This window comes from Callorhinus ursinus, unplaced genomic scaffold (assembly GCF_003265705.2).
Source record: "Callorhinus ursinus isolate GAN/ISIS: 27379988/994484 unplaced genomic scaffold, GSC_fseal_2.0 scaffold22, whole genome shotgun sequence".
NCBI lineage: Eukaryota > Metazoa > Chordata > Mammalia > Carnivora > Otariidae > Callorhinus > Callorhinus ursinus.
Window position 1 is genome coordinate 23,723,863 of NW_027397084.1, and position 13,824 is coordinate 23,737,686.

Here is a 13,824-nt window from a genome sequence, read left to right on the forward strand (position 1 = left end):
ACACACACACACACACACACAACCGTTCTTCGGTCAAAGGTATACGAGTAGTTGCGCTCCCATTAGAACCGCCAAACAAACTCTTAAGTATTCACTTCTAAATACGTGGATCATTATGCCAAAAGAAAGATGATTGCTGTACTTTTTTTCTCTTTCACAAACCAAAGGGCTAAGTTAAAATAAAGGATTGTGTGACTTTTCATTTCTTTTGGTGGGATGATTTTGCCAAAGACAAAGATTTTCTCAGCTGGTACTTATTTTCTCTTTCATGAGGTCCTATTAGTCAATTTGTAAGTGTTTTCCAAACCCTGGCAGCCCTTGGTAACGCATATGAATGGCTCAGAACCCCAGTGGAGACTATTCTGCTGACCTTCTGTTCCCAGGAGAGCCCAGCATGCACAGGTCAGTAAAATTACAAGCATTTACTCCTCTGTTAGTACACAAACAGACAGAATGTGTTCCTCATTTTTTTTTTCTCTTTCATCCTTTAAATTCTTGGCCATTTTAAACGTAGGTATTTCTATAGAAATCACCTCTAGGTTGAAAAAGGTAATGTTGATTTTCACAACAATGACCAAGCAGTTATGAATAAAGTGTTAGGACAAGATTTTCTGATGGCCATTCCTATGATTTCTATGAAATCTAAAAACATGTAAGTAAGATGAACATGAATAACTGAGATATAAATAGTCATCTCTAAAAGCATAGGTTAAACTAAACACATGTTGTAGGGAGCAATTAACCATGACCTTGTAACCCCAGGTGTGCTAAACTTATAAATGGTAAATCTCCTATGTTTCAACAGCTGTGGTGATAACCATATTCTCAGATGTGGGCAACGGAGACTGGTAGGGATATGGCTTTTCTGCCCAGTAGCTAAGATTTATGAGCCCTGTGACAAGAGTTATGATCTGTAACAAAAGAATTGTAAGGAACCAGAAAAAAAAAAAGGCAAAATCCTACCGTTAAAAATATGAGGACCATAATAAAAGGCTTTTTTTTTTCTTCTTGGATGCTCTGTGCCACCATATATAGCTCCAGAATGTTCAGACACATCTGCCAACCACTCCCTACTTAAGAAGCCAATCGAGGCTTTAAAAAAGTTGCAGACCCTCTACCAGTGATTCCTAACTCTGGCTGTGCATCAGAATCCCCCGAAGAGTGTTTTAGAAATATATTTCACTAGATGTCTTCCACCACCCCATCTCCCTGCTCTTCCTCCTATCTTCCCCCCTCTCCCCTAGATTCTTATTCTGTGATTCTGAGGTCAGACCCAGGAATCTGTTTGGGTTTATGTCGTGTTTGTTTGTCTTCACCAGCTTTACTTTAGACTTTTGTTAAATGCTCACTACAAAAATTCCATAAACACCAAACTTTAAAGTTTGCTAAATATGCCTTGTACCTTTAGAATTGGGCAAGCTAACTTCAAATAAAAACCATCCTGCAGAGCCCTGACTCGAGCCGTCGAGGCACTGGAGGGTGGAGATGAAGCTGCGGGCAATGAGCCCCACTGCCAGATCTGAAACCGGGCTCCACCATGTTGGCCCCAACCAACTCCAGCCCCACAACTTCTCCCTCTGTGCCTCAGTGTCCTCACCTGTAGAGTGGGGATAAAAACAGTACTGATCTCATAGGGCTTTTGAAAGGATTAAATAGATACATAAAGCACTTGGAACAGTATGTGGCTCAGAGTAAGCACTGTGAGAGCATTAGTTATTTTTATCCAAGGTTTTACCCAAGAACTATAGAAATCAGTCAAAATTAAGTATTTTAATCTGTTTAATTAAATGTTCTCTGCCTTTCAAATCTCCCAAGTTTCTTTAAAAGTACAAGTTGCTCTTGGGAAAAAAAACAAAACAAAACAAAACAAGTCTCTAGTCCTCATTTCTCCAGTTTCTGTCAAGACCATTGATCACCAAGAAGAATCGTCTTCTTTTTTCTTTAGAGAGCAGGAGTCGGGTGGGGCAGGGAGAGAGGGAGATAGAATCCCAAGATGTGGGGCTCCATCTCACAACCCTGAGATCATGACTTGAGCCGGAATCAAGAGTCAGACACTTAACCAACTGAGCCACCCCAAGAAGGCACCTTCTTTATAAACAAGTATTGAGAGCTATTTTGTAAAACTCATTTCAATAAATACAAATAATTCCATCTGGAAGTCTTCCTTTTAAAATGGAACTACTAGACTTTAAAATATCACAGAAAAAAATCTACTTCATTATACTTGTGTTGTCATAAGTATTTTGCAAAAAAAAGAAATTTAGATTTTATTCCATTGTGCTCTAGATTGTGATGGTGGTTGTATTTGCCTGATTACCCAAAATGCTAACTAGTTGAAGAATGAACGTTATTCTTAGTACCATGCTAATTTTAGAAGTGAGAAATTATAAATCATTATACTTAGTCTGAATTATATACGTAAGTGCCTCTCTCTGGGAAAAGGGATGCTGATTAAACCAGAAGATCAATTATGATTTCTACAGATTGTTGCTTTTACAAACCCATCTTCATATGAACATTGGAAGATCATATTAGTCCTACCACAATGATAATGTTTAGGTTTGCCATAAAGATATTTTAAAAATCTATTCAATATGACAGCATTGTATAGTTTATATTTTTCTCTGGTGTAGGTTTAAAATATTCCCTCACACACAGAGGCAGATCAAAATCTATAACCATCACAGCTGCTTCACAGATTATTGACAGGGATAATTTTTCATGGCCTGGGTGGCACGGGAATGCAGTTTCGATCATTCCACAACACACCATATGGGGACCTCTGTGCTCAGAGCTGTTGGTGATAGGGTGGGGGTGGAACCTCAAGAGAAACCAGAGAGGCTCTGTACTCGAGGAGTGTATAATCTTCAGAAAACTGGAAGTAGATCAGCACGGCACTCATCCCAGTCAGAAACATGAGAGCAGAACAAACACAACTCACTCAGCAAAAGCCCTGGCTAGTTCTGGGAAGCCTGAAAGAGGGAAATGGACCAGGAGCCACGGCATCCAAGGCCCCCGCCATTCTCCTGGTGTAAACCAGGAGTCACCCAGATCCAGGTATAACCAGTAGTGTGAGCAAGAAAGCCAGAAGCACCATCCAAGGGGTAAAGATATGTGCTCACATGTAATCGCTAGAGGTGACCAAAAAAACTCCAATGTGTGTTGCTGTGACACAGGGCTGAAGCTCTTAGAGCAATGGTTTGAAAGGGGAATACCACTTAATTTCAAAGACGTGCTCCAATTAGCCCTGGTCCATTAGTAGAACACATTAGAAAGAGGTTTTCATTCCTTCTACTCAGCTTTTCAACTTGACATTCGCAGGAAAAACTGATAAAACTTGTGAGGAATCGTTGAAAATGTGTGAAGTTATCTATGAAACTAAATGTAATGATGTAAGATGAAAGAACAAATGTATCTTTCTGTCAGTAGATTTGGTGTTAAAACTCTGCTCCAGAACTTCAATACTTACAACCTCTCATGACACTTTTCTGTAAAATTTACAGTAGGTGAGAAGTCAATTATTACCAACATAAGCAGCATAGCGAGATTTATTATACCTCCAATTCAATTCATTTTTAGAAATATTGAGCACCACCTTGCGACAGGCCCTGAAGGAAGAGATGTAGGGAATGCAAAGGTGGATCAGAGGTGTCCCTGCTTCCCTGCAGTTCCCACAGCACGGGGCAAAAGGGGCCCGGGTTACAGGGTTCAGAATAAGGAGAGAACAATTCTACCTGGGGAATAGGGCATAATCAGAGATGGTTTCACTGTCAAATTAACATTTCAGTTACATCTAAGAAGGGACATGGGCTGTTGAGTCAGAGAAATGGGGAAGAAAGCCATCTAAGGGCAGAGCGTAACAAAAGAAAACAGGTGGGCTGAGAAGTGCAGAGATTATTTGGAAATGATCATGGAATCCAGCTTGACTTGAACACAGGCTCTGAGCAAGGCAGAAGTGAGATGTAAAACCGGGGGATAAACAGACAGTTTAAGATTTGGTACTTCCTTTTCTCACCAGTGGAAATCCACTGAAGATCTTTAAATAAAGAAGTGATGATGGAAGCTGTACTTGGAACAGACCAATATGGCAGTGTGTGCAGACTGGGATCTTGGCCACTCCCCAGGCCTTTGGCATTGTGTCTGACACTCTTATTTGTCACCACGACTGGGGGAACCCTACTGCAGTGCTAGGGTGGAATCCCAGGGAACTGAAGAACTATCCCAGCCAACATATCAGGAGTACCTTGTTGCGGAACACTGGTAGGGGAAGGAAAGAAGCTGGAAAGGCAAATCAGGAGACATCTGATAATCCAAGTATCAGGTAATGATCTGAGCCAGGATGGTGAAGGTGGGCTTAGAAAAGAAGAGTCAAATACAAGAGACCTTAAAAAGGAGGAGGTAGAAGGCCCCTGGGTGGGTGGCTCAGTCAGTTGGGTGTCTCTTTTTGGCCCGAGTCAAGATCCTGGAGTCCCAGAATTGAGTCCCGAGTCAGGCTCCTTGCTTAGTGGGGAGTCTGCTTCTCCCTCTGCCCCTCACCCCGCTTGTGCTCGCTCTCTCTCTCAAATAAATAAATAAAATCTTTAAAAAAAGGAGGCGGTAGAATCAACAGGTCCTATTGGAGATAGGAAACGTGATGGAAGAACACCAAGGCTTTGAGCCACAGTGATCAGAGCAAAGAGAATCTGGACATTTACAGAAACTCAAAAATCAAAATCTGAATCAGGCTCAAAGCTTGCATAAGCATAACAGATCTGCCTCCCGTCACATGACAGAACTAAACACCCTCCACCCCATCTCCTTCTGCAGTTCTTGCCTCTAGTTCTTTATACATCCCATGGCACTTAACCGATGATGGGCCAAGCCCTCTCTACTGTGTCACTTTTTGTGTTCAGTGCATGGATCAGACATAAAACAGGTGCCCCTTCAACTTTACTGTTCCCTGCTCTATAAAGGGAATATTAGACTTAATAACCAACATTCTCAAAGTTCCAGTGCCCCTCTCCCACACTGTTAAATCTTTCTGGACCAGTCATGTAGCACCTTCATTGTTTTAGGAATATGATCTAGCTATAAACTCATTGCTTTGGCAGTCGATTAAAAAAATTAATTAGAAGTTCACAGGCTTCAAACAAGAGAGAAGAAAAGAATAACAGCAGTAAAAAAAAAAAAAAGAATAACTGAGCAGTGAGTGATCAAGGAGCATAATGAGGAGCAGTAGCTAGTTTCTTTGGCTGCAGAGAAACTTCTGGAAACCACCTGATAGAGGTCAGTTGACAAACACCTGTGAGAAGTGGAAAAATTCCCCTCTCATGTCAAGACACCTGGAATATTTCACTTCTTTGAAACGAAAATTGTCATTCAACATGCTCATGAAATCCTTTAAGAGAAGTAACAACAATATTTGGAAATGTTTCTGTGTTCTCACTTGGAGTTCTTTTTGTTACCCAGCAGATTTTTTTTAAAGATTTTATGTATTTATTCATGAGAGACAGACAGAGAGAGAGAGAGAGGCAGGGAGCCCGACTCGGGACTGATCCCAGGACCCCGGGATCACGACCTAAGCCGCAGGCAGACGTTTAACCGACTGAGCCACCAGGCGTCCTCCCAGCAGCTTTTAAAAATGAGAACCTAAACTGAAGGCCAGAGAAAATTTTTTATGGTTAACATTTGGTGCATAGTGCTTAATTTCCTAATCAGTTTCTCTCTAAGGGTTAAAGTGTATCTAGTGAGACAACATACATTGCTGTATTGGCTGCAAAATAGACACTTTTACAGACTCACACTAAAAAGTCTGGCAGTTTCTCAAAAGATTAAATATAGTTACCACATGACCCAGAAATTCCACTCCTAGGTGTTCTACTCAAGAGAAATAAAAACGTGTGTCCACAGGAAGACTGGTAGAAAAAATGTTCACAGCTTCATTATTCATAATGGCCAAAAAGTAGAAACAACCCAAATGTCCTTCAGTAGATGAAAGAATGAAGGAAAGGTGGTATATCCATGCTACTGAACATTAGCCAGCAATAAAAAAGAATGAAGTAGAGATACATGCTACAACATAGCTAAGCCTTAAAACATGCTGAAGGAAGCCATTCCCTGAAGAAACCCCAACCTGTATGATTCTATTTATATGAAATTTTCAGAACAGGCCAATCTAGACAGAAAGTGGATTAGGGGTTGCCTAGGGCTAAAAGGATTGGGAGGAAATGTTGAGTGACTGCAAGTGGACACAGAGGAGGTTTTTTCAGGTGATGAAAAGGTTTTAAAATTGACTGTGGCAATGGTTCCATAATTCTATAAATATGCTAAAAATCAATGAATGGTATGCTTTAAATGGTTGAATTATATAGTATATGAATTACAGCTCAGTAAAGTTGTTTTTTTAACCACACTAAAATATTTCCTTCAGCATGAGATAAGAGCAAAAAGGGTCCTCATGCTTTTTAAAAATACTTTAAAAATTTTTAAAAAGCAGATTGTATACACGACCAGCGTTCCCGTTTCACTGTATCTCTCAACTAGCACATGCTCAAACTTGAGAAGGCATTCATGGATAAATGAATAAATGATTGGAAGGACACCCAGCAAAACCCTGAGAAGGCACTTCGGAAGGTTCTATAGAAAAGGAGTACTCACAGGAAGCCCCCGGGGTCCTCGGGGTCCCACATCGCCGGGCAGCCCCTGTTGGCCCTGTTATGAGGAAGGCAGGGAAAGAAAAAGTTAACACTCCCGAATTCTCTGCTGAGTGATTACAACAGGGAATCACATAAGGAAAGGTAACTCATGTCATCTTACCGGTTTGCCTGAATTCCCCAGCTGACCAGGCTTCCCTGGAGCACCTGTGTTACCCTAAAGGTAAAATGCGACATTCGAAGTAAATTCAGACAGCAAGTAAGCAAAATCATCAACCTGTCTTACCCAAACTGGGCATTTCTTACACCTAAATAGCATTAATTTCCCAATTTCACATTGAGAATTTGGGAGGATATAGAATCTCTTTCTTGGTGGCTACGTTAAAGTTCTTTAGATTCAGGATCCTGTTCTCTTATTCCGAAAAGTATAATAAAGGTATCAAAAAATGTTCAAAAATGAAGGTCGAATGTCAAAAAATGAATAAGAAGATTTTTCTTTCTTTTTTTTTTTAAAGATTTTATTCATTTATTTGAGAGAGAGAGAGAATGAGAGATAGAGAGCACGAGAGGGAAGAGGGTCAGAGGGAGAAGCAGACTCCCTGCCGAGCAGGGAGCCCGATGTGGGACTTGATCCTGGGACTCCAGGATCGTGACCTGAGCCAAAGGCAGTTGCTTAACCAACTGAGCCACCCAGGCGCCCGAAGATTTTTCTTTCTTCACAATGTTAATTACATTTACCATTTCTATCTCCAATAAACTTCTCGGAGCCCTTTTATCTGACGCTGACACTATTAAAATTGAAAAGAAACCTGTGAATATGAGGAATAGGTGGATGTGCTGTTGAGAGGACCCTGCCAGCAAGCTCCAGAGAAAGCACATGTCTGGGGATCCATCTCCACCATCAATCTCTTCCGGTCCACTTAGGAAGGGAGCATTTCTGCTGAAGATGCTGGGGACCCCAGTAATTGGAGAGCTATAACCATATAACCCAGTAGTGACCGAATTCTACTTTACTCCCATGTTATCTCTTTTATTTAGATTAAAGCTATATCTTATCCCTTTAATTTTTCCTTCACCTATTGCTTTTAATTGCCACAATATAAGCACTGGTTGATCAGTCTGAGAACGAAATGTTTAATATCTTTTCAGTTTAAGCAAAATCATGTATATTCACTGACATAATTTCTATAGCTTAATCATAATTTCCTTATTTTAAGTGGTAAAGAGCAATAACACTGTCTCTGTTTTGAACTGACAAAGGATGACACTTCCAGGAAAGAAGTCTAATCAGCAACAATTGGTCAAAGTATTCTTTCTGCAGCTAGGAAAGAGGTTAGCATTTGAGGCCTTAAAAAAAAAGCCTTTTTTTTTTTTTAATTTCTCCTTAGGATCAAATATAAAATAAAAGGCAGGTTGGAAATACTAAAAATGATAAAACATATTAATGAAAAAATAAAAAAAGAGAAAAGTACTGTTAGAAAGTTTTCATCTTTTACCTTTTCACCAGCAACGCCCTTCGCACCGGGAATCCCAGGCACACCCTAAAAGAGGACACACAGAACATGGGTTGAATCGCCTCAGTGGAGAATCTGTGAGAGGCCATGCCTACTGCACCCTGCCGAGGAGCTGAGAGAATCATGACAACATCAAAGCTTTAGTGTGAGGGAGATTCTTCCTAGTTCCCGAATTCTGAACAGTTCTAGAACTACCCACAGTTTAGAAGGAATTACTTTACTCTATCTGGCTTGGTAAGTCTGAATACCCTTAGGCAAACCCTACCTCTAAACTAAAGTTGTTTTTCAAGCATGAATTTCCAAATTATAATCCAGTCAAGGGGAGCTCCTACCAGCATGATCCTATGCACAGAATAACAAAACAAAGACCTACTGAAATGCTAAACCTGAAGTAGAAAAACGGAATGGTAGGAGAACGCTGGCTCGAACTAAAATCTGGTACTATTGGGAGTCCTAATGTTCTCTAACTGATTATTTTAAAATGTCAGATATCATAATAAATTGAGGTCAGCCCTCGAATTACCAAGTGTCCCTTTATTACCTTGAAACATTTGTCTCCAAGAATACATCTGTATAATCCACGTTAACCTCTAGACACATCATTGCAGGGAAATGCCAATTCGAATAATTCAAAATAGCACACAATCAAAAAAGTGGTCTCTTATACCTCACATCGTTCCATGAGCATACTCTCAAGCCTCTTATGACTCAACTCTGCTAACAAGAACTTCAGAAATGGTGAAAAGGAGGAGGGAGTATGTGCTCCTGGTCCACAGCTCAGAATTAGTAAAAAGATAAGAGAGACTGAGTGAACCAAAGAGAGAAGAAGAATGCAAAATACAAATTAAAGCTTAGTATAGTTATTAGAGAAACAGTTCCTTATTCAGGAAAAAAGTATAAAATGCAAAACTGTAAAAATGTAAACTTAAAGCATCATGTTTCTTCCCCGGAACGTATCAAATTATTTGTTTCTCCCTAAAATTTGTATTTTCCAAATATGTAGCTAAACCAATAAACATTTAGAGACCCAAATACTCACAGGTAAGCCCTGCAATCCTGCATCACCAGGAGGCCCAGGCTTCCCCGGTTCACCCTGAGAAAAGAAGTTTTTATTGCATCATTGAATGTGTGTGAGCTGCTATAAGTCTTTCAAGAAAAGAAAGGACACAGGGCTTCTGCGTAGAAGGATTCCCTACAGGTGACCTTATGTGCACTTTTATAATATGATCCAGTTCAGGGCGGGGGGGGGGGGTACGGGGGACGGGATGGGGAGGATGGACTTGGAACATAAATTTAATCAAAATACACAATCTCTTTCAACTGCTTTCATCAACAGGGCATTTCTACTGAGTTCCTAAAACCAAGTAAACAAGCATACTATTCTAGTTGACACTTGATGAAAAAACTAAATGGAGGAAAAAAACCAAAACCAGCTGAGTAAATCTGCCAGTAATGTAGTAATGGAAGTGCTGGGCTCGGTTGGCCAGGGCTACACAGCTACCTTTGTCCCGGGCATTCCAGGTATTCCGTCACGGCCATCCACACCTGGCAAGCCCTAAAGACACACAAAGCAACACACTGTGTCTCAGAAACAGTCACATTCTTCTTCCCTTCATTATTGCCTAAAGTTTTATTACCAGCTAATAATCACTTAGAAAAATGTGGTGGATGACTACGGCTCAGGACATACCGTGTCTCCTTTGGTCCCAGGGACGCCAGGAATTCCTCTAGAACCTTGAGGGCCCTTGCAGAGCAGAAGGGAAGGGATAGACAAGACATGCTCATTTATCACGACACTTTGGACACATCAAAGAGATAAGCATAATCAGCAGAGGACACCAAAAAGGCACCATGTCTGTAGTGACTGACATGAATTTGAACTCACTCTATCTCCCTTGGGACCTATTTCTCCTGGAGGTCCTCGCTGTCCTTGATCACCCTGTATGAAAATAAAATGTTGTTAAAAATAGCAAGAGCTACTTATTGATAGACTTTTGAAACTATAAAACACCATCTATCTATATTACCTTATTACTGCTCTTTCACCCCAATGCTTTGCTCTGTCATGGATGCCTAGCTCAAGAAATCTTTTTATAAAAATTACATTGTCTTAAAAATGTATATTGCCATAGAGATCACAGAGACTCACATGCCCTTTGATTTCATTTTAAATGTGTAAAGCTTCTGGGCTCTTTGGATCCATACTGCAGGTAACCTTAACATCAGTAACTATGTCTACATATCAGCTAAACTCATTGACTATCATGGTGGGTCAGTTGCCTACCTTTTCTCCATATTATTTCACTCTCCAGGCAATAATAATGGTTTCTGTCAAAATTATCCAGCTAATGTTGATTTATGGTATGCGGGTAATAGATGAGAGGATGTGTCTTCCTAAACTAGAGCTTTTGTTGAATTGTATAACTAGTCTAAAACCTCAAATGGCTAACTATTGCTACTAGATCAGTTCAAATTGCTCACATTGGCATTAAATACTCTCCACAGTGTAATCCTGCTTTATATATTCAATTTCATCTTCTCAACAGAAACTTTCCAAGCCAAGCAATAACAGTCCCTATGACAACACACACCCCCCATCACCACCAACAGCGCTCCTTCTCAGCTGTACGCTGCTGCCTTTCCCACCCAGAACAGCTTTCCAGATCAACCTGCCTCCAGGATCTTCTTCTTACATGCATTGCCTCTACCACATACTCCAGTGCTGGATCTCATAATGCATAATGTAGTTACATTCTGTCTTTCCCATTGAACTATAAGAGCTTGATAGTTGAAAATTCTATTTCTCTTATACCTTTTCTACTTATTCTGTGATAAAGGTGGTTATTAATGGGTGGCTTATTTATTTATTTCTAGAAAAGGTCTGAGGCAGCCTATAATAATGACACATGTACATATAGCAGTCAAAATATAGAATAATGAGATCAGAAATCACAGAAAAGGATAGAATTATCCAAGAACCTGAAATGAGACAGTTACTGTGATTCTAAGCATCCTGGCAGCCAAAACAAAAGGAAAACACAGCAAACATAGAAACTTAACAATTTGACTTCACCTATGTGAAAAAAACCCATATCAAATCAAAAGAACATTTCTCTTTATTCAAGGAAGTGATGCTTACCTTTATTAAAATTTGTTTAAATAAATATAAAAACTACTGCCAATTTTACCACTTTAATTATTCACATGTAAAAGACACTTGCATGCACACACACACACACACAGCAAATAATCTATGACTGATCATTGCTAAATAATCTATCTCTGGGTCTTGTAAAAGGAAAACTACTTACAGGTGCACCAGGAAGACCTTGAGGTCCAGGTTCTCCATCTAAGCCCCGAGCACCCTGCAAAAAAACAAGACAGAGAAATGAAATTGAGATCAGTCATTAAAAGGCACATCAGTCTTTCCATGGAACATTAATAGCCAGATTAAAAGGAGGTTTTGTGTCTGTAATATATACTGTATTCATTGGTGAACCCCAGGGAGTATTCATTTGGGTACCTCAGATATGAAAACACTAGTTTACGTCTCCTCATCCCACCAAGAGTACTGATGGCCAATCTTTGATACCACTCTGGATATTTTAACACTGCAGCCATTCTTGATTGATGACATGAATTATAAACACTGGTACCTATTTTGAGAAGTTGGCAAACCTATCAGAGGAGATTTGGGAGTCACCCTCCGGGGTTCTCAGGATTCCTATGGCTATTCATTAATGGTGAAGACCAAGGAGCCACCCAAAGAACAGAATGGTTGCCATGGACTGCAGCTGCCACAGCTGTGAGTGGGATTCTGTGACACTGGATTTCCACCAAGATCCAGATTCAGAAGTCCAGTCACGTGATTTAGAAAAATGAATTGTAATAAGGATTTGAGTAGCCCCCATTCCATCCTAGATAGACATTAGGTTTGGTTAACATAAAAATAATACATCTATTTTCTTTTTTTTTAAAGATTTTATTTATTTATTTGAGAGAGAGAGAGAGAACGAGAGATAGAAAGCACGAGAGGGAAGAGGGTCAGAGGGAGAAGCAGACTCCCTGCTGAGCAGGAAGCCCGATGCGGGACTCGATCCTGGGACTCCAGGATCATGACCTGAGCCAAAGGCAGTCACTTAACCAACTGAACCACCCAGGCGCCCGATACATCTATTGTCTTAACAACAGATTCACCCTACCAAGAGATGGAAACTACAGAGCTTTATAAATCTAATTATCTTGAAATCAATGGTGACTTGGTTATATTGTACATTTCACCTCCTTACTTAATGATAAGAATCAAAATGTGATCTTAAAACAAAAATATCGGGGGGTTTTAGTGCTTCCTGCATATGCTACATGATAAAATACAACCCCCTTCTTTAAATCTTTTTCTCATCCACTAGGTGAATAAGGCAGAAGGGTGACTGAAGTCAACAGTCCATCTCCTAATGAATAGGGTTGAGATAAGGAGATGATAAAATAAATGGAAAACAGTCAAAAGAGTGCTGGATGGATGTCAGGCCAAGAAAACCAGGTGGACAGCATCTGTAGTAAGAATTAAGAATTAGAAAACCTTTGATAGAAGGTTCAGAAAAGGCAGAATCAAAGAAAGAACACAACTGAAGCAGAGGCACCACAGAGACTTGAAATTCTTTGATCCCTAAAAACTAGAAGAGAGCAGAAAGCATTTTACATTCACCAGGGAAGAAGAGGTTTGGAAGACCCGAAAAAGACCTTGAATTCATCATTCACCTTGCGTTGTGAGCGTGGAGCCCGGCCTTTGCATTATAGAAATGTCTGTGATATACTCACTCTCTCTCTTATTTCTGTTCAGCATGAGCTCAGTCCCAAAATGCTGTTACTAGGCAACCACTCCAGGGGTCTGAGTTCATAAGAAGAGCTTGCTTTTTTTTGCTTTTTTTTTTGCTTTTTTGTTATTGAAAGCAATTTGACAGAACTCAAAGGAAATGAGAAATTTTGAAAAATGCCAAGTAAAAAAAATACTTCAAATAAAGAGCATATCAAGAACAGTAATTGGTTTCAAAGTGTGGAGTCACATATTTTAGATATTTAAACCCAGAAAAAGCAAAGGCCTAGGTATCAGCAACTTCAAAATAAATGGAATTTATTATTTAATAACAGAAGAGATACACACAGAATGTTACTTAAGGTAACATGAATATAGAAATACGAAGTATTTTTTTTTAAATACAGTGTTTTTAGAAAAGATATTCTGGAGGAAATAAAAGAGTAAAACAGGCAGAATGAGAATACCTAGAAGGAACAAAGTGGCTGAAAGAAAAATGAAGTTGATGGAATGGTCACAAAATAATTCCTTCAATTTCCAAAAATGTGCATTTCTTTTAGAAAAATTTAATTTATGGAGCACCTACAATGTGCAAGTTATTCCTGCTTAGCTGTTAATAAAAGTCTCTGTGCTTCTGTGTGAAATGACACAAATTAGCCATAGAAGTTCTAAAGAGAAAGAGGCGAGGGTCAGAAGTGGTGGCAGGCAAAGGGCTTTTTTTTGTTTCTCCTGGAACCTACAAATTGGCTTTCCTAATATACTCTCTAAGTGGTAACCATTTTCTTAAAATCTGATAGAGAAGCTAGACACAGCCCTATACACACACACACACACACACACACACACACACACACACACACACACA

General features: G+C 39.7%; 1 protein-coding gene across 1 annotated transcript in view; it reads right to left on the reverse strand.

Moving 5' to 3' along the window:
• Positions 1–13,824, reverse strand: part of COL9A1 (collagen type IX alpha 1 chain) — an 85,389-nt gene that overhangs the window by 26,767 nt on the left and 44,798 nt on the right. The window contains exons 21-28 of the mRNA XM_025890706.2: positions 11,458–11,511; positions 10,032–10,085; positions 9,837–9,890; positions 9,648–9,701; positions 9,186–9,239; positions 8,129–8,173; positions 6,796–6,849; positions 6,637–6,690 (exon numbers count right to left, since the gene is read on the reverse strand). Of these exons, the coding sequence (XP_025746491.1) occupies positions 6,637–6,690; positions 6,796–6,849; positions 8,129–8,173; positions 9,186–9,239; positions 9,648–9,701; positions 9,837–9,890; positions 10,032–10,085; positions 11,458–11,511 (423 nt within the window). The remainder of the gene's footprint in view (positions 1–6,636; positions 6,691–6,795; positions 6,850–8,128; positions 8,174–9,185; positions 9,240–9,647; positions 9,702–9,836; positions 9,891–10,031; positions 10,086–11,457; positions 11,512–13,824) is intronic.